This window comes from Pistacia vera, unplaced genomic scaffold (genome assembly GCF_008641045.1).
Source record: "Pistacia vera cultivar Batoury unplaced genomic scaffold, PisVer_v2 Contig462, whole genome shotgun sequence".
Taxonomy (NCBI): Eukaryota; Viridiplantae; Streptophyta; class Magnoliopsida; order Sapindales; family Anacardiaceae; genus Pistacia; species Pistacia vera.
This window is the reverse complement of record NW_022196293.1, coordinates 139,766-158,927: the sequence shown is the minus strand read 5'-3', so window position 1 is coordinate 158,927 and position 19,162 is coordinate 139,766. Positions and strand designations below refer to the sequence as shown.

General features: G+C 32.8%; 2 protein-coding genes across 2 annotated transcripts; both read left to right on the top strand.

Moving 5' to 3' along the window:
* Positions 1-1,773: 1,773 nt before the first annotated feature.
* On the top strand, positions 1,774-2,194 carry LOC116145501. Its single transcript, XM_031430958.1, has one exon. The coding sequence runs from the start codon at positions 1,832-1,834 to the stop codon at positions 2,192-2,194; it is 363 nt and encodes a 120-aa protein (XP_031286818.1). The 5' UTR covers positions 1,774-1,831.
* A 12,069-nt stretch (positions 2,195-14,263) lies between these two features.
* On the top strand, positions 14,264-16,246 carry LOC116145587. The gene is made up of 2 exons (XM_031431039.1): positions 14,264-14,535; positions 15,960-16,246. Exons 1-2 carry the CDS (start codon positions 14,384-14,386, stop codon positions 16,033-16,035), a joined length of 228 nt encoding a protein of 75 aa, XP_031286899.1. The 5' UTR covers positions 14,264-14,383; the 3' UTR covers positions 16,036-16,246.
* Positions 16,247-19,162: the final 2,916 nt, after the last annotated feature.

Sequence of the window (19,162 nt, the reverse complement as noted above, 5' to 3'; positions counted from 1 at the left end):
GAGAAAATCATCAAAACCACGTTAATGTGATATATAATTTTTAGTTTATAACAATGGTAAGTTGGTCTAATTTGCTTCATTAAATTTCCTGAAATCTTCGATAAAATTAAAACCCTCTAAAGGGTTCAAGAATATATTGAAGCATCGCAACAAACTCCCACTTGTTAACTATGGGGTGGTGACCGACTTATCAATCAGGTAGAATATCTTATCGTCAGACTTTTGAATATCATGAAACTTTTCGCTGTCTAGTACATGTCTGAGTAAAGCAAACCATCTCAACTTGCACAAAGAGACTATGTGGAATCCTCGACTGTATTTGCCTCTTTATAATCAACTTAAAGATCAAAGGGAAGAACGAAGAGATTTAAGATGATCTAGTTTTCTTTCTTTGGTGCTAAATATACCATGATATATTCTTGTAAGTTGTAAAGGATTAGAAGATATGATAATGCATGCGTGTAAAATAGATAAAGGTGAATGTATGAATCTCTTTACTAAATCTGAGTTGTTGTAACCTGGATTCCTGGAACATGAAAAGTATTGTTCTGTTTGGAAAAATATGTGAAATCGAAGGAGTAGAAAAAGACACTGTTCTTATCCTCCAACTTAACAGTTCTTATCCTTCTGGATCTATTTTACTTTCTATTTCAACAATTTGAGATGTTAAATTTCACATGGCAACTGATCATACAACAAAGCAGATAGAAAGTATTGGTCAAGTGGTTGATCTCTTGCATATAGAAAAGCTAGACACGTCGTCTCATGGTTGACTGGCAAACCCATTTATATCCAAAATAGTTGAACGTATTCCATTTACTGCTATTTGGTCATATATGATTTACAAGTTGATCTTTTTGAAGAGGCATATTGTAATCTCATACATTATCTTCAAAGAGCAAGCAATAAAAAACAAATCAGTATAAATAATATTAACTATAAGTTAGAACATGATTCTTTTGTTTCTCCTTTCTCCAGTCTAGCCAAAATATGTTTGGTGGTCCTCTGTACTTATTATAGTCCATTTCGCATTAAAGTGAAAAAGCAAATCTCTGAGTTGTATTTCGGAAGATTGATGATGGCAAACAGCTTGAGGTACAACATAACCACTCGACGAACCATAATATTCCTCATAGAGAGCACATTTTAGGAACATATATGTGGACCTCATGAACAGAAGCAGTCTTGTAAACAGTATTGATCATAACTTACATGTTATCTTGAGTAAGAGTTGTGCTAAAGGGTGGCCAATTACCATGCCTTAAACCAAAAGAAAAAAAAAAAAAAAAAAAAAATAACTAACGTCCATTAATGATCTTGAAGTCTTAACTAACTAGTAGGATCTACCACTGTTAAGAAAATTAACATATTCTGCTTGGTAGGATTCACACTGCTACCAAACTGAAATTGTCCCTGTGTCTTTCAGATATTAAATATTTCCTTGAAAGGCATAAACGATGGGCATTTCCTTGCATAAAATAAACAAAAGAGTTTCAATTTTGAGGTTGTGGCAATACAGTTTTCATAGACTTCGCAACATACTTTAACTACTGGCTCCTGTAGGATATATTAGAAAGGCAATTAATTTTATCTTTTTAACACGTGGAGAATCCTAGATTATATATTTTTAAAGGAGATTACTGATTATGCCTTCCCTATATCTAGCTGGGTGCGAAGGACCACAAACTTATTTAGATTCTTGCCTATCTGTAGGCCCTTTCAATAAAGATCAAAATAATCCCAAAACTCCATTATATATAGACACCCTCTTGTACTGAAATACTCACAATTTGACACACACACTAGACTAAACAAAAACATTCAGGTTAAGATGGAGTCAAACCGCAAGCGCAGAGGGTTCATTAAGGGGAAGCTGATGCCTCTATACCGAGTGGGGAGGTCTTCCTCCAACGTACAATACAGTAGCAAAGTTATGAAGCCGAGCCAGCCATCGGCGGCGACTGCTTCAGTGGGTTATGTCGTCCACCATCATCAGGACTATGTAGTTGCTCAGCCTCAGCCTCAGCCAAAGGTTTCGTTTATTGTACAAGCTGATAACAATCGTGAGGTGAACCACTTTGATAACCTATTTGGAGATGAAATGGTCGATGACAAAGCTGCAAGCTACATCTCTTCTGTTCAAGAACGTTTCAAGCTTGAACGTAGCAACTCAGCCAAGACAGTGAGCGTTTGACAAACTTAGGGAGCATATACAAACCCATGATCATTTACATTTAGTCCTGCCTCCATTAATAAATTAGTCGTCAACTAGAAATTAAGATAAGGGCTCTGTTTGTGTAGAGAATTAATGTTAATTTTATTTGTAATTTATGATAATTAAGGTTTATATATATGTATCTCTCTAAAGCTTAGCCTATGCAGCTTCTTCGTCTTAGGCTAAAGCTTTTGAGTCATGGCTTGATTGATTGAATGCATCATGAAGCTTTTGCTCGAGTGAAGTAAATTAATTAATTAAATTTTTTTTTTTTTTTTTCCTGTTTACTTGATCTTGATTAACCTATATTATAAATATTAAATGTATGCATACAGCATTCCCTGATTTCGCTTACTTAATTTAGTGATGGCCCTATTAAGAGTATAAACTGAGGTTGGGGAACATGAAGTCTTCTTGAATATATTTTAATAGATATTATTTAATTAAGTACATGTATTTGGGATTTATACTAATTGTAGATTCGCCAAGTACATTTATTTTATTTGTTCTCTCTTTATGGGAATATATATATATATATATAGTTTAGGAGCAACTTTTAATGAGTTGTGCATATGTCTATAAATATAATATCTTTCTCTTGGAATAAATCCCTCTAGCAAAGCTAGCTGGAAAGAGCTTTGGAAGTTTAGTCATGAGTGCATGCCGCCCTGTACAATTTATTTGCCTGTCCAGAACCTAAATATTTTTTCAGATGATATGTAGAATATCCTTTTCTTGAATATGGAATTTCCTCCCGCTCCAAAACCAAGATAATTTTAGTGGCTGGATTTATTATTTTCCATGTTAGTGTGGCGTCGTGAATAATAACAATAAATAATTAATGTAGAAGAAAATATTCCGAAAGAAACCAAAAATATATATATACATTAATAGATATAAAGGATTTAAAATAGTGCTTATGCAATACCGTTACTGGTGGTCTATCTAAATATTTAAAATACGAACTACTATTTATAAGTCAGTGTAAATAGATTATATTAATGTATGAGAGATTATTGAGGGGTTTTTAATTAAATACAAATTAATATGCCAAAAGGGGTTGGATTTCTTAAGAAAATAATTTTATAAGGTTGCGATCGTTATTTTGATTGAACATATTACCCGTTTAAGCAGTGGTGGATCCAAGATTTTTGCCAAGGGGGGCCTTCGCGGCTTCGCCATTATTTGCCAAACAACTAGTAAAAACTATAAAAAATCACTAAATCTTAAATAAAAAAAATAATACAATATCAAAAACCTGAGAGAAAAGAATGCAATAACACAATACTTTCCTACTTGAATAAATCTATGAGAAGCAAAATTTTGAGTAAATGTGTTGAGTAAACTTTGAGCAAAACCTTCTTTTAATTTAAATTTTTGTTAATTTTTGGCTTTCAAAGATTATAATATAAATGTTTATGATTTTGATCAGAAAACTTAAATCAAATCAACGTTGCATTGACTTTAGAGCTGGTCAAGGACCGGTCCCAAATGGGCCCAGGCTTGGGCCCATTTGGGACCAGTCGCTCATGGGCCTAGGACCGGTCCCAGGCCCATGAGCAATTTTAGGACTAGGACCGGCCCTATAGGCCTGCTAAATTTTATTCCCCCTATCTTTTTTTATATTTTAGGGGTGAAATGAAATTTTGTAGGGGGGTTTAGTAATTTTCAGAGGTAAATTAGTAAGTTTTTAAAAGTGTAATTAATTTAAAAAAATAATAAAAAAATAATTAATTAATGGTTAATTTTAACTTAAGTGTATTCGCGCTTCACAAATAAATAATTAAATAATTTTTTATTAAATTATTCATCGTCAACAATATTTAAATCATTAAAATCTGTGTTTCTAAAGAGTTCCAAGTAGTTCGGGATCTTTAGGGTGTTATTGTAGTCTTCTCTCTCCATGAGTCCAATCTCGTAAACATGTTATCACTTCAATCATCTCATTAGTTAAAGAGCATCTTCTATCTTTAGCAATCTGGCCATTTGTTGAAAATGTTGACTTAGATGCAATTGTAGAAACCGGCACAGATAAAATGTCACGTTCCACTTCCACTTCCATTGTACCTGTTCTGATATAAAGAAAAAATGATTTCTAATTTTTGCTTAAAGTCAGTCAAATAAGACGTATAATCATGTCCTAAATGTTGACCTATCTCAGTAATTATACATTTAACTGCGCGTAATTTAAACCTAGAATCTACAACAATGCCTAATTCATATAAGAATGAAATATCTAACCAATATTTCTTGTATTTTTCTTCCATCTTTAAAACAATTTCCATTAAAACGTCATTATATCTATATTTAGCAAAAGTTATAAAATTTGAAGTAAAATATCTAACGCTAAATTAGTAGTCGGATAATAAATACCACTTAATATATTAGTGGAATCATAAAAAATTTTAAGAAATGAAAAAAAAGTTTACAAGCCGTCCAATCATCATAGCTAACAACTTCCTCTGGATGGTTTTTCCAGTTGACGAAATCTGTAATTTGTCTTGCAGTTGGCAAAGCTTTTTCCAACATCAAGTAGGTAGAGTTCCAATGGATAGGCATGTCCGTACATAACTTCAAAGGTCAAACCGGTGGATCCTCTTGCCTACAATATTTGACGTACTCCTGCCATCTTTTGTTGCTACCGCCGACAATAAATCCGATAGCCGCGCGCATCCTCTCCATCTTCGAATATATAACATCTAAATCTGCTTTAACAATCAAATTGAGGATGTAGCAAGCACATCTCTGGTGAAAAAAATTGCCTTCACCACGCCAATCCAATCTCTTTTCAAATAAAGAGATTGTCGCGATGTTAGCAGCTGCATTATCAAGCATGAGCCCTGCAACTCTATCAGTTAATACATATTCTTGCAAAACTTCAAGAATTGTAAAATAAATAGTGTCAACACTATGTTTTTCATATAATAGTTTAAAACCCATCAATTTTTGTTGTAAAACCCAACTATGATCTAAGAAATGTATTGTGACAAATAAAAAATATGTTTTTGATCTAAAGCCTGTATGTCTGATGTAAGTGCAATAGATATATTCCTAAAGTTTTAAAATTCGTTTTTAAGTTTATTATTTATTTTGTTATAAAGTTTTAGTATATCTCTTCTACTTGTACTTCTACTAACAGGGGTATATGCTGGACAAAATATAGTTTTAATCATGTGAATAAAATAAGGATTTTCAGATAAACAAATGGGAGAGTCTGTAACAACTATGAATCTTATTATTACCTCTCGTACAACATGTGCATTGTATTGCCACGTTGAGAGAGTTGAGGATTGTGGATTAAAATTAAGTTGAGTTTGAATTTGCCTACCTGATCTGGTTTAAGATGTACCGGACAACTGCATTATTTGGTGGCGCTTCTTCTCCAAGTGTTGTCGCATCGTCGAAGTCCCATTCTCAACGCCAATAATGGTTTCATAGAAATTACATACCCCACACGATTCTTCCCCCTCCCCATTTGTCTTTGGTCGTTTTGATTTGGTGAAGTGTCGCCATACATCAGACACGACCCTCTTTGACAGTCAGGGGGGTGAAAGATAAATGCATGGAGAATTAAGCATATCATACTATAACAAGTATAGTCATAGTTTAAAAAATAAATTTCAATCAAATTGAAATACGTAAGGTAGAACATGTTACCTTAAGCCCTTAGCAACCTTGGAGCCTCTTAATTTCAAGAGAAATTAAGCAAAAGAGTATCCACACTAAGGGAAGAAGAAATATGACCAAGAGAAAGATTTAGGGTTCTTAAAGATTTTGATCTCTCTACACAAAAATTGATATATCATTTTCTTTATATAGGAATCCTTGTAAACAATTTAATGATTGTTTTGGACTTCATTAAACAATTCCATAATTGTTATGAAGTTGTTAAACTTCTTTAAATGATAACATTAGATTAACATTTAATCACAATTAACAATTTAACTCTTAAATTGTTTACATAACAATTTCACCTTTAATTGTTTACAATTACAACCACTTGTAAAATCCAATTTAATATAAAGAAAATGATTAATATAAATAACTTTATTACCTTTGGTAGGTGCTAGCCAACCTTGGACAATCAACTCTCCTTGGCTATTTTTTCACTTTCCTTAGTTTTTATGTGTGACCTCTTAGGTTCACTGTGGCCTAGCCGTGGGCCTAATATCACAATTTATTTCGATATGTTTTGTCATAACTCTTTATGAACAAAACTCCCACTGATTATGGTAGGCATCTAGCAATGCTCCATAACTCTTAAGTCATAATGAAGATATACTCCAACAAACATTTTACAATCATACACGTTGTATAATCAAATCCTTCCGTTGTCTAATCCCAATTAAGAATGGATTCATGGTATGTCAAAATCCTTATCTTAATTTTAATTCAATACATATGGAACGTGTCACCATGAAACAACCTTTCATGTAACATTTTATATACCCCGGTTGGAGATTTCCCTTTTCCAATATATCTTGACATTTGTCTAGGAACTTGATATCAATCTATACCAAGTCAACGGATCACATCTTGACTATCACTTGTCCTCACACATAAATAACACATAGCCAAATCAGCTTATTAACACATGACATGATTAGCCTCATGTTTATAGACCATATGAATCATATGCGTTTATGCAGAATCCAACTGTGACATCTTAGGTTTAAGGATTAATAATATCCTAGTACGATCTTATGATAAATCATTGACTACATTTTAAATGTCCATGTGATTCATCATAAATGGCCATATTCGATAAACAGTTCACTAACCGCGTATCCATGCTAATGCCCTAGTGATATAATTTTTATAATCACCCACACCAATACCATCACATGATATTTTATGGAGGCATTCAACATGCCTACTATGTAATATTATTGCCCAATTAATATTACCTATGTAGGGAATACTTTGATGATTTTGATCTTTTAAAGATTTGTATCATTCGGATATTTCACATATAATACATATATATATATATAAATGAAGTAATAAACCACATGTGAAATAAGAACACTTTCTTCTATTGATAAGATAAAATGTATATACAAACTATATACATTCACATATATATACAAAACATAATGCCTCAGAACCGATGACACGATTGGTTCCTAGGGCATACACTAACAGGGGGTTGAGTCATGCTCGTGCCCGTTGAGTCGTAGCTTGCTTGTGTTTGGCTGCATCTCGTTCCGGCTGAATGTGGTTGTTGAATTGCAGTTGCTACCTCTGGAGGAAATGGTGAAAATGATTGAACCCTTCCAATTCTTCGGTGGATGGAACGTAAAACTCATTTGGGGATGATCCTCTGAATGCATCATTTCGGGAATCCATTATGAATTTATGATAAAATAATAAATAATTAAAATGAAAAAAAATTAAATAATAATATGAATAAGAGATAATATTGAAAAATATAAATAAATAAAAAATAATATGAATAAATTATAAATATAAATATAAATTGAATGAGAATTTGATTGAAGATTTCGAGTAGAGAGATTGAGTGGCATGGGAAAATGAGAAATTTAGGGGATATTTATAGTGCAGCAGCCAACGGTTATTAAATGCAAAGTTTTTTAATTTTGTAAAATTTATAAAGTGGTTAGAAATGAAAAAAAATAAACCTTTCCCCCACTGCCCATGACTGTTGCCTGCCAGCCAACGGTTATTAAATGCAAATTTTTTTAATTTTGTAAAATATTATTTTAACCACTGTAATTTCTATTTATTTCAAAATTTATAAGGGGTTTTAGTAATTATCTAGGGGGCTATAAAATAAACCAAAAGGTTTAGACCCAGGCCTTGGAGGAGGGCCTAGTAGAGGGATCGAGCCATTTTCCTTAGGCCTGGTCCGGTTTTGGGACCAGGCCTGCTAGGATTTGTCCTAGGAGCGGGTTTTTGGGTTGGGTTTTTAGACCTGGTCCCAAATGCCTAGCTCTAGTTGACTTTTAATATGAATTAATAAAAAAAAAGGGGGAATTTTCTTGGTATGAACATAGAGAGTAACTCAAATATCTTTAATAATTTTGAGTAGCTGAACAGTGACGTTTAAAATGTAGGAAAGTAGTGGATGAAGAATAACATCCTTTAAAATATAGTTAAGGTTTTAATTTTGGGAAAGAATGTTCATTCTTTGACACAAAACACAAAATAAACTGATAAGACTCATGTCTTTTTCTCTATGATTAGAAAAAAACCTCAAAAAAAAAAAAAAAATGATTTAACCCTAAAATAAACTAAATTGAAATGAATAATATACACACCTAAAACTGATAAAACAGAAAATGAAGCTAATTATGACACCTTGAGTAGTGAAAACTATAATAATTTCAGTCTTCAAAAGTTTTAAGAGTGAATAGCATAAGAAAGATAATGAGAGACTAAAGAATTTTTGGGATAAAATCATAAAAAACAAGTAGAGATGTAGAGAAAAAGAGTAGAGATAGTTTTAAATTTTTAATATGATGTGAGCTTGAAATATATATACTAATAGTAAGTTTTTTGTGACCTATATATATATATATAGTCTCATTTTTTAATATGAAAGGGGCTGGACCTACCCCTGCGTTTAAGCACCGTTAATTAGGTCAGTTAGACATGTCACTACCGGTGGAAATTGATTAGCTATAAGATAAATAAACCTTTCCCCCCATCGCCCATGACTATTGCCTACCAGCCAACGGTTATTAAATGCAAATTTTTTTTAATTTTGTAAAATTTATTTTAACCCCTATAATTTCTATTTATTTCAAAATTTATAAGGGGTTTTAGTAATTATCCAAGGGCTAAAAATAAACCAAAAGGTGTAGGCCTAGGCCTTGGAAAGGGGCCCAATGGAGGGACCGAACCCTCCTCCTTAGGCCTGGTCCAGTTTTGGGACCAGGCCTATTAGGATCGATCCTAGAACCGAGTTTTTGGACCCGATCTTAAATACCCAACTCTAGTTGACTTTTAATATGAATTAATTAAAAAAAAAAAGGGATTTTTTTGGTATGAACATACATAATAACTCAAATTTCTTTAATAATTTTGAGCAGCTGAACAGTGACGTTTGAAATGTAGGAAAGTAGTTGATGAAGAATAACATCCTTTAAAATACAGTTAAGATTTTAATTTTGGGAAAGAAGGTTCATTCTTTGACAAAAACACAAAATAAACTGATAAGACCCATTTCTCTTTCTCTCTAATTAGAATAAAAAACCTCAAAAAAAAAAAAAAAAAGAGCATGATTCAACCATAAAATAAATTGAATTAAAATGAACAATATACATACCTAAAACTGATAAAACAGAAAATAAAACTAATTGTGACACTTTGAGTAGTGAAAGTTATAATAATTTCAGTCTTCAAAAGTTTTAAGAGCGAATAGCATGAGAAAGTGAATAAGAGACTAAAGAATTTTAGGGATAAAATTATAAAAAATAAGTAGAGCTGTAGAGAAAAAGAATAGAGAGAGTTTTAATTTTTTAATATGATGTGAGCTTAAAATATATATAATAATAGTAAGTTTTCGGTGGCCTAGATATATATATATAATAGTCTCATTTTTTTTAATATGAAAGGGGCTGGATCCGGCCCTTCATTTAAGGACCGTTAATTAGGTCAATTAGACACGTCACTGCAGGTGGAAATTGATTACCTATAAGATAAATAAACGAGTCATAGATGAAGCCAAAATAGAAATTAATATGTCTAGTATTGAGTCCAAATGACGGCAGGACCATTGTAAACAGTGAAATCGAGAAATTGTTTGATTTGTGTGATTAAAACTGAATTAGAATTATCGTGTTGTCTGCTTCAAACATAAACCTAGCTACTAACTACTTCGCTAGATATGTAACTCGGTCAATAAGTTATTAATTCACGAGACATCTTTCACATAGTCTTTCTATTAACAGTTTATAATCCAAGGTATTTGGTTATGTGCTGCAAATCGATCAACTCCAACATAGAAAAATCCATCTCCGCAGTCAAACTGGTTACTATTAATTAGCTAATCTTATTATTGAGAAAAAAAAAAATAATAAAATCACAGTAATTTATATATTGGTATTCGAGGGTCATGAGGACCTTAATTGCCAACTGTTAATTAATTCTTTCAAACTGTGAAGTTTTAGGTTAAAACATTGCGGCAAAACTTCGTAATATTTAATATATTATCAAGTGGTAATAAAACAAGAAGTCAACGTCATAAATATATATATATAGCACACAAAATTTAGTAAACATTTGACTATTGAAATACTTATCTATCTTTATTAAAGTTTGTCACACATCACCAAACCACGCTCACGCATGTGGGTTCAATGGAACCACTCAAATTTTGAAAAAACAAAAGCCTTTATGTTTTATAGATTTACAATTTTTACCTCACTTAAATTCATGATTAACACTTTTTAACCTTTTCTCTCTTATTTTCTTTTTCTTTTGATTGGATTAGTTAAAAAAAGGCCATTCTTTTGGATTACAAGATAAGATAATGTTCAATTTTTTTTTTTTTTAAACTTAAAATACTTTTCTTTTAGTTTTGTTAATTGATAAAAGATCATGAGTTATGTGTTTTTATTGAGTTTAATAAATGAGTTCGAAATTGGAAAATTAAATTCTTAGATTTTGATCTTGTTTATGTTGAGGTATGGGTTAATTAGTTGTTTTAAGTTAGGTTTGATAAATTTTGGTTAGTTATTGAGTTTATTTTGAATGGTTTAAAGAATTGATGAAACTTTAAGTCGTATAGATTTTGAGATTTGGTTTAATTTTAATATATTACTTAATTTCTTGATATTTAGAATTGGATTTAATGAGTTTTCATAAGTTTATGAGTTGAATTTTATTGGGTTAGTAGAAATTGTTGGAAAACCTAAGTTATAGGATTTGAAGCTTTGGTTTATAGTTGATGATTTTGACCCTATTGACTAAAAATCCTGGCTATGTCCCTTACTACTATAGTATATATATACAGTTGGACTCCCTACTCATTTGAGCTAACTTTTGAGAGTGAGTTATACGCAAGCCCACTTTATCATGGTATCAGAGCCATGTTTGTTTGAGGCCATAATGAGTTTGGACTCTGCCTTGCACGTCAAGCGTGAGGGAGGATGTTGAAGTTGAATTTGTCTCACATCACTAAGTTGGTTGGCTGCTAATGTGTATATATGTGGTTGGACTTCCTCCTCCCTTGAGCTAGCTTTTGGGAATAAGTTCTATCTAAACTCACTTTGTCATGGTATCGTAGTCACGTTTGTCTGAGGTGGTGATAGATTTGGACCCGGCCTTGCACGCCGAGTGTGAAGGGAAGATATTGAAGTTGAATTTGTCTCACATTGCCAAGTTGGTGGGTTGGTGATGGGTTTGGACCCGACCTTGCACGCTGAGCGTGAGGGAAGATATTGAAGTTGAATTTGTCGCACATCACCAAGTTGGTGGGTTGGTGATGAGTTTCAACCCAGCCTTGCACGCATGAGGGAAAATATTAAAATTGAATTTGTCCCACATTTCTAAGTTGATGGGCTGCTAAGATATATATGTGTGATTGGACTCTCTCCTCTCTTGAGCTAGTTTTTAGGAGTGGGATCTACCGAAGCTTAATTAAATCTGTGACCTTGAAGATGATGATGATGCTATGATGACAACAACATTGATCACAATTATATATCAAATAATAAACTATAGTTTTGATGGACATCTTTGGATTAATGGATACAAATTAAAGCCCTAAAGCACATTTTTACCAAAATATTAGGCGTAACAGAAGTAATCTTCCCTAATGAAGTCTACAGCTCTTTCCTTTTCCTATATTAAAGCATAGGTTTGGACGTCTCAACCATTTCTATGTCTATCTACTCATTCCTTTCCTCTTGATTTTTGGTATATTCTCCTTTCTACTCTATCAGTCTGTTGCTTATCGATCGTTGCTTTAATTCATCAGTATTAATTCGCGACTCCATTCATGAACTCACATCAGAGAAGAGGCTAGCCAGATACTGCATGAATCCTTCCTTTGCTTCATCCATCGATTTTAGGGTTAATTTCACTGAGTACTGATAGTTGGTGAAAGCGATGATGTTGGCATGGCTCAATCAAATCAAAGTTCTCAATTACCGGCTGCTGGGTTCTTTAATCTGATTGAGCCGTGCCAATATCACATGCAATTTCTATGTATATCATGAAAAGCTCATTCTTCGTTATTGTTTATTGTGTTGATGATCATGAGATCGATCTTCTTGTTATCAATATTCTGTAGTAGCATTAAACGGGATAAACGTCTAGATGTGAGAGGATAGAAGAGAGAAGAAAAGGTTATAATTAATATGTATATTATATTGAGATAAACAAGTTAACGTGGGTTCTTTCATACTTTGTTTTCTTGTCTTCGGCCATCTTTTTGACAAAAATGAAAGAAATCTGATTCCAAGGAATTACTAGGGTCCCAAATGAGCTGGTTCTAGCTACCTAATAATGCAACTGCAGGGATTCCATATCCCGTTCTGCTCCTGATTTCTGATTTTATATATGTTGTTTTTTCATATTGATCATATCCCTGGAACTCATGAATGGGGATGTAAAAATGTAAACAAATATCGTTACCTTTTCAATGGCAATTCTTTCATTCTTTCTCTTCTTTTTCTTTTCACCCGCCAGCTTTGAATTTTCTTTTTCTTCCAACCCTCAGTACAACAATTTTCCTTCTTTTTTTTTTTTTTGTTTTTCTTGTAGAACCATTGAACAATAGACATGAAAAAGATTCCCTTATAAGGGTATCTGCTTGTTTTACGGGTTGTGTTGAGTGGCTAACAAAGAAAATTTTCATTCGACCTTAATGTCAAATTTTCAGTCATTCATAGGCTCAACGGGATGAATAGTGAAAATATTATCCTGGGTAAGCTTGAAAGACTCAACCAATCCAAGAAATGTCTAAATCATTTCTAAACATTTGTTCTGACTAGGATTTTGCCTCAAAAGATTATCAAACCGGTTCTAGAGCTCCTAGATGTGAAACATTGTCATGTCAAATAATGCACAAAAACTTTCTCTAAGTCAGAAAACTAATGACGACGTTGGACTTTGCCCTAGTTAGTATTTATCTAGAAATAAGATTTATAATATTTTTATACTTTATATATATATGATTAATCCTCATTCTCATTTGCAATGAATAATGTCAATGTTAACATGGGGTTAAATGTCAAATTCGATAAAATAAGAAATGACTTATCAGAGAGACAGAGACTTAGTCCAATGTGATTTTGGACTTAAAAGATAGGAGGAGACAGAACACTCATGAAATAAATGTCTTGACTTTTCTTTGTCACTTTTTTCTACTTTTCCAACATCTGATTTGGAATGTTATTTGTGATTTGTTTCCCACTTTTTCTTTTATCAAACGAATGTTGATTTGATGGGTACTAGTATTATTCAATGGATCAAGAAATTTCATGTTTACTTCAGATACAAGCACCATGAACCATTAGCCACCCATTAATTTTTATTATTATCTTCTGGTTAAATTTGAACATTATTTTTTACACTTTACTTGTATTACAAACTTTATCTCAGGTCTCAACAAAGAATTCAATTAAACCTTTTGGTATGAAAGTACTTAAAAAGATAGAACAAATGGTTATTTACATATTAGAATAAGTGGAGAAGCTTCTTTTCAATTATACTTCTTTTTATTTTTTTATTTTTTGATGACTGAAGTTTCCATTTCATTTTTCGTGTATTTCAATTAATCATCATGATTTATTTAATACTTTATAAGTCTTATATTCCAAAGTAATCCTAAAATGTGATAGATGTCTTTAAGGTGGATCAAATCAAAGAAGTCAATAAAGGGAGCAAATCTTCTTGACCGCCTTCGGGTTACTTCTCTTTATTTTCTCTCATCTACAACTGGAAATTTGCATATTTACTTTTATTTGCATATTTTTCTTGTGTTATTATAATAGTACCCCCCCAAAAAAAAGTGGGGCAAATTTGCAGGGCCAGATGGCCCAGATCAACTCCCAAGTCTAATAGGCCCAATATAGAAGCCTTGTCTTCTCCAGAGCGTAATTCTGTTCCGAGAGAAACTTTGGAAAGGCAAAACCGTCGCATCGAGGTTTATTACAAGGAAGTTACAGGTTCTTCAAAGTTGAAGAAGCAAAGTAAATGGCGTTGACGAATTTCATATTGACAGTAGCGGGTGTGAGTGCAGTAGTTCTTTTACTGAGGAGCGATGTGAAACAATCAGCTTCTATATTCAGGCGCAATGTTAAACATATTCGTAATTGGCTCGAAGAAGAATCTTCTGCTGCCTCCAAGTAATTCTCTCTCTGGGTTTTTTTTCGTTTGTTTTGTGGAATAAATCTTTTTGGTGATTGGCCTAAAGTTGGGCATTAATTTTGTTTAATTGATTGTTACGAGCCGTATTTTTTTTTAATTTTTAATTTTGTTAATTATCTATTTAATTTAAATAAATTTATGTTTGAACAGTTGGAAAAGCCTGCAAGTTTGTGTTTTGATTATCTGGCTATTGTAGTTAATTTTTGAGGTTAAGATTCTGACTGTTTTAGTTGGAAATATGGATGATTTGCTTTTGACAAATGCTGAAATTTCATATTCAATATGTTCATCTTTTTACTAAAGATATATGTTGCTGCAATCTTTTACTGGAATGAGTGTACAATTCATGCATTGAGTAGTACCATAGGTGAGTTTAAATAATCGTAGACTTGATTCAAGCTGCTCATTATGATTTTGGGATATAGCCTTTGACAGAGAAAGTGTTTTGAGTTTAGAATGTTTTGTTTATCTAGTACTAGAGTAATATGATTATGATTGTGTATCAATGAGAGGAAATGCATAGTCTTCATGTTGACATTGATTATTGGAGAAATTCATGATAGGAGACTCTCAAGTTAACAATTAATTCAGGTTCTTTACTGCACTAGACTGTTTTGAAAACAAAGTTTTGTGAGAATTGTGCACTTTCCTAATTGAGTAGTGATTGAATATTTATTGTAATGGAATTGCTGCAATGCTATAATATGAAAACAAATTTAGTTTTCTCATGTCAGGGAAATAGAAGCTAGTAAATCAGTTAGTAATTTGGTTTCAAGAAGGTGTTCACTCCAGTAAGTGTAGCTAACATCTTCAATTCTGTGAGAGATGTGAGAGATATTTTCATAGAATCAGTCTTGAATTGATTAATGGCTTTCAGCAACCTTTTTTTCTTTTATTTTGTTAGATTTGCTTGACAAATTATTTCATGAAATCAATGATTATTGAACTCGTAGGATTTTTCATGATTGGTTGCATGAATCCACATAATTTCAAATTACATAAATGGCAGGTTAAAGTGCCATAAGTACTCTGTATTGGTGCTAAACATTATTTATATGTAAAGCTAGATAATCTGCCATCAAATTATCTAGTTGAGTATAGAAGACTAGTCTGGGAAAACATGGCTATAGATGCTGGGACACAGCGATAACACTTATCATGATTATTGTAAGCAATAGGAAAAAGTACCTTTTGAACAGAAAGATTGTGATTCTGGCTTTTTGTTGACGCATAAATTCCTGTTTTAATCTTCTTGATGTCCTCACTGAATTCTATATGATCATTAACATGGTGGCTGGCTGCATTTCTTTGCTTTCCATATTATGCAAATTCCATCTTTTAACTAATGTTTAGGTTGCATCTCTCTGTGACATAAACATTGCTTTGATGGGTCTCCTTTCAGGGCTGGGGAGAAGATAAAGCCCAAGGAATTGGAGTCGAAACTTCCGGAGAAAGACACCCCAAAGGAGAAGCACTAATGTTTTGCGATGGGCTGGTTGTTATATGAGAGTTTGTAGTCTTTTTCTTTTAACTTTTGTGACTTTTGATGATTTATTGAGAATAAGTCCTTAATTATGCTTGCACCAAACTTACTAAAATTTGATTTTATTATGGTGTATTAATATTCTAATATGTAACTATAAAAAATAACCTATACTTATTTTAAGTTTTATCTTTATTTTGGCTTTAGTTAGTAGCGCCTTCTGACTCCTGTGAGGTTGTTTAAATCTCCTGTTTGTTGCCAGTTTTAATATTGTCTCTAGTGGAATGTAATGCAGACCAATGCTGTTGATTCACATGTCCTGTTAGCTATTATCTTAGTTTGTTTAACCAAAAACAGTGTCCCATTTTAACTTGTTTATTGCTTCCCCTGTTAAAATACTGTGATTGCAGCTATGAATGGGGCCTTGAAGAATTTTGGATAAGATTTTGGCATTAATTCTTTGTACTTTTATTTCGTTTGTTGTTTCTCAATTAATGTAGTTTTTTTGTAACTTTGTGTCCACAACCGCAAGAGTGTGCATTTTGTATTAAAAACCATCCTTAGCTCAGCTGCATGTCACTAAACCGTCAGAATCAACAATAATTCCTGGTTTTTGAATTCAATCAGGTAATTTATGATTCGGTGTGGTCTTGCTCATAAGTCAATTGGTATCATTGTTAACATGGAAAAGATAGTGATCAAATGTCAAAAAGTTTTGACTTCATTTCACTTACCACAACTATGGGAAATGGATAAGGGAAAGAGAAATCCTTTTTCAATGTGTCCAGTTTATGCTAAGGTGCTGATTTTTCAGGGCACTTAAATCCTATTAGTACAGTGTATGATTTAGTGCTATCTGGTGTAGCGCACAAAGCACCTAACAAATGTTTTATTTGAAGTTTTGAATCAAAGCCGATGGAGAAGTTAAACCAACATCTACCGCCGTGATTGGTATGAAAAGATTTGAATATATCTCCACCCAAAACCAATGAAGCATACAGGAGGAAAACGTTACATATAATTAGATTTCATCTACAACACGACCAATGAGCTAAATAACTCGCATGGTAATGAGAATTAAAACTGCGGTATAAAGCTTACCCATCATGTGATTAGGTTAAACTGGGGAATTTTTTGAACAAGTTGCATATCACTGCGCCAAGTGGATTAAACTGATCCCTGAGGTATCAGGAATTATAATTTCTGATAAAGCATAGGTATTCAAGAGTGCCTGGTTGTTGGAAACTGCAGGTGCTTCATTATTTTGCCTGCACTTGTTTGCTTTCTTCATAGTCGATGCAAGTGGGATTATCAACCATCGGGGGTTGGGATTTCTGAATTGCAAGATTCTGGTACTAAACTTTTATAAATACATACTAAAGTATTGACAGTTGCAGGAAACAAGGAACAAGAATACAGGAATTAAATATTTACTTCGACTCGGAAAACATATGCCTGAGGCTACTGATGTTGACAATATTGAAATGTTCTTATGAACTAGAAATGTAGTTCAAGTTTTGTCCCTGTATTACAGTTGCGTAATAATTGTTAAGCATGAGTCATGAATACATTCCCCACAAGGCCGAGGGTCGTCTTCGAAAATTCTGAAGGTGATGAGACCACACTCAACTTTTTTAAAGTCCCGTAATTGAATAAAATCCTTCCAGTTTATGTAAGTGACATTTATTGTCCCAATTCACTCGCTCTAACAAAGCTTCAGGTCCTAGTCCTGGTCAACAATCTGTTTACTCTCCTCTCCTGTCCTACTTAATGATAGCTTATATATAATACAAAACTTATATTCCTACGGAGCAGTTTGACAAAAAAGGGGAAACAGCAATAGGGACGAAGATAAGACGATGAAATTTGAAGTCCAAAAGAAATAGATAGATAGATAGCATTCTAAGGATCTAGCTAAGCTGGCATGCAAGTACTCGGTGGAGCAATTGACTTTAAGGTCATGTATCAATTTTAAGAAGAAAGAGAGACGAAAGTTGATAATTAACTTAGTGGAAATTTGTCCAATTTTCACTCGGTCCATTTACTTCAGTTTCTTGTTTGAAACCTTTTATTTCCTGACTCATTATACAATTAAAAAACAATTGAAAGAAAAAGAGGATGATTAGAGGAATTGAAGAAAGGGACATCCATTCTTCATTAGTTCAATTAATTAATAATTAAAGTTCTTGAAACATTGACTGTAATTTCAATAAATCAATCACATAAAGGGTTAATGAGAAGATCTAGAAGCAGCCAGGCAAGACAAACGAGGCTGCGCCTGCGGGCACTTAAAAGTTAATTTAAGTGTAAACGATTTTTTTCCACTAAAATAATGGTTTAATGACATTTTTTCACCCATAAAATTTTAAAATATTTTTTTATTATTCAAATTTATATTCTATTTCTAATTTTGATATCATTGCGATACCACACTATCATCATTTTCTTCCTCGATCATTACTCACCAAAACCCTTCAAACCTTACTCTAGTCGACCTTACTAATCGTCGGCAATCCAACGATTAGGGTTTATGTATCCGCCCCTCCCAAGTTAAAATATGATTAATCTTAATCACCAAAATCTAACCTTTCACCACCAAAAGACTCATCGATCTCCCCTTTTGAAAAGCCTCAACAGCCTAGATCGAGTTTACTCTCTATTCGCTGCCGAAATATAAATTTGGATAATAAAATGGTATTTTAAAAGTCTATGAGTGAGAAAATATCATTCAACCATTATTTGGGTAAAAAAAAGTCATTAACTCGTTAATTTAATCCGTGACAATCACAAACCCTCCCTCTGCTTTCTAGCAAATATCATGAACCCTAGATTTGTTACAAGGAATTATTATGCTTGTTGTTAGGGTCCATTATAGTATTGGGTAATAATGTTACCATTCGTTTTGTACCCTTGACAAGTGTTTTTAATGCCTTAATTTAAGACCCCAAACACCTTTCTTTTTTAATCAATCTTTAACTTAAACCTTTAGATCATGGTTCAAAAATTGACTAAATCATACTATAATAATCTGAGTGCGATAACATTATCCCAAATAGTATTTTCAAATCAATCTTTAACCACTCACTTTTTAACCAGATGTATTGAAGGAGGGGTGAAGGGTT